Genomic DNA, 1,164 nt, shown 5'->3' with positions numbered 1-1,164 from the left:
TCTTACTTCATTTTAAAAGGTTAAATTAGGAAATAAGGAGGAATAGAATAGAAAAATAGAAGAGCAGAAAGGAAGAAGTGTCTGATTCAATCTCTCTACTGACCTCTCGAGAGAAATCAGACTGAAGAGAAGAAAGCACCTTTAATATCTTCACCGGCTGAGGTGTCACAGCAGAAGCAGGACTAGTCAGTTTTTATCGACTTGGGGGGGTATGAGAAAATACCCAGTAGTGCTGAGGGAATAAGCAAGAGGAAACAGATCATATTTCAATAACAAATGCCATTTAATTTATACATATACACAGTACTTCTCTAGCCCTTTTGTGAAAAAGGTGTGGATGTATCTAACATTGCTGTGTGTGAATGCACAAGAAAAATATTAAGGCCAAAGTGATGAATTACATACCAGGTAAAGAATGTATGAAGGCCCAGACATCATCAACTGTCCATATAGATGGCTCTGTTTGTGCAACTGGTAGCAAGTCACTGTTCTCAGGCATTTTCCGAATTCTCACATCCCGAAGCTCACGTTCTCTTTCCCGCTCACTCTGCCTGCGTAGACGAGTTGTCATAGCAGAGGGCACAGAATCTTCATGAGAAGCCAAGTCTTCTTCTGCAGATGGATAAGTAATTGGAAGCTGGAAAATGTAGTACAAGCAAAATACAGCATTGCACTTTCCTTGCATTTTTGAAAAGGGTATTTTACATTGAAGCAAGGTTTATACAGACCTGCCTAAGCATATGTTCTCTTGCTGCCCCATCAGGGCCACTTGGACGACGGCCACGATGCCCAAGACTTTGATTATCAGGCTTACGATTCCAACGACTAAGTGCAAATTTTTTAGAACAGCTAACATTGTACCTAAGAAATTCAAATAAGAAAAAATATTTAATGATATATGGGACAATCCATTTAGTATTTAATTGTGACTTTAAAGTGCAACTGTGAATACATTAATGAATGTAAGATCTCGTAAAATAATTATACTGTTCAATGGATTTACTTATGCTAAAAGGTCAAAAAATGGGCTCTGTGTATATCATAATATATCTCTCAGCATAATACTGGACATCTACAACAAAATATTGTATTTTTTCCTGATTACAGCATGACAGTGGGAAACTTCCTGCAAAACACAGAGGATAACCAATTTTCACAGCAGCA

The 1,164-nt window shown here is 37.8% G+C and overlaps 1 protein-coding gene across 1 annotated transcript; it reads right to left on the bottom strand.

Moving 5' to 3' along the window:
• Positions 1-108: 108 nt before the first annotated feature.
• Positions 109-861, bottom strand: LOC108525078 (polyhomeotic-like protein 3; the record flags this gene model as incomplete). Its single annotated transcript, XM_017866155.1, has 3 exons — positions 109-232; positions 406-637; positions 729-861. Coding segments are annotated over 3 exons (415 nt in total), but the record flags the coding sequence as incomplete, so codon positions are not given.
• Positions 862-1,164: the final 303 nt, after the last annotated feature.

This window comes from Rhinopithecus bieti, unplaced genomic scaffold, assembly GCF_001698545.2.
Source record: "Rhinopithecus bieti isolate Rb0 unplaced genomic scaffold, ASM169854v2 scaffold_974, whole genome shotgun sequence".
NCBI lineage: Eukaryota > Metazoa > Chordata > Mammalia > Primates > Cercopithecidae > Rhinopithecus > Rhinopithecus bieti.
The sequence above is the reverse complement of the archived record's forward strand: the minus strand, read 5'-3'. Positions and strand labels throughout refer to the sequence as shown.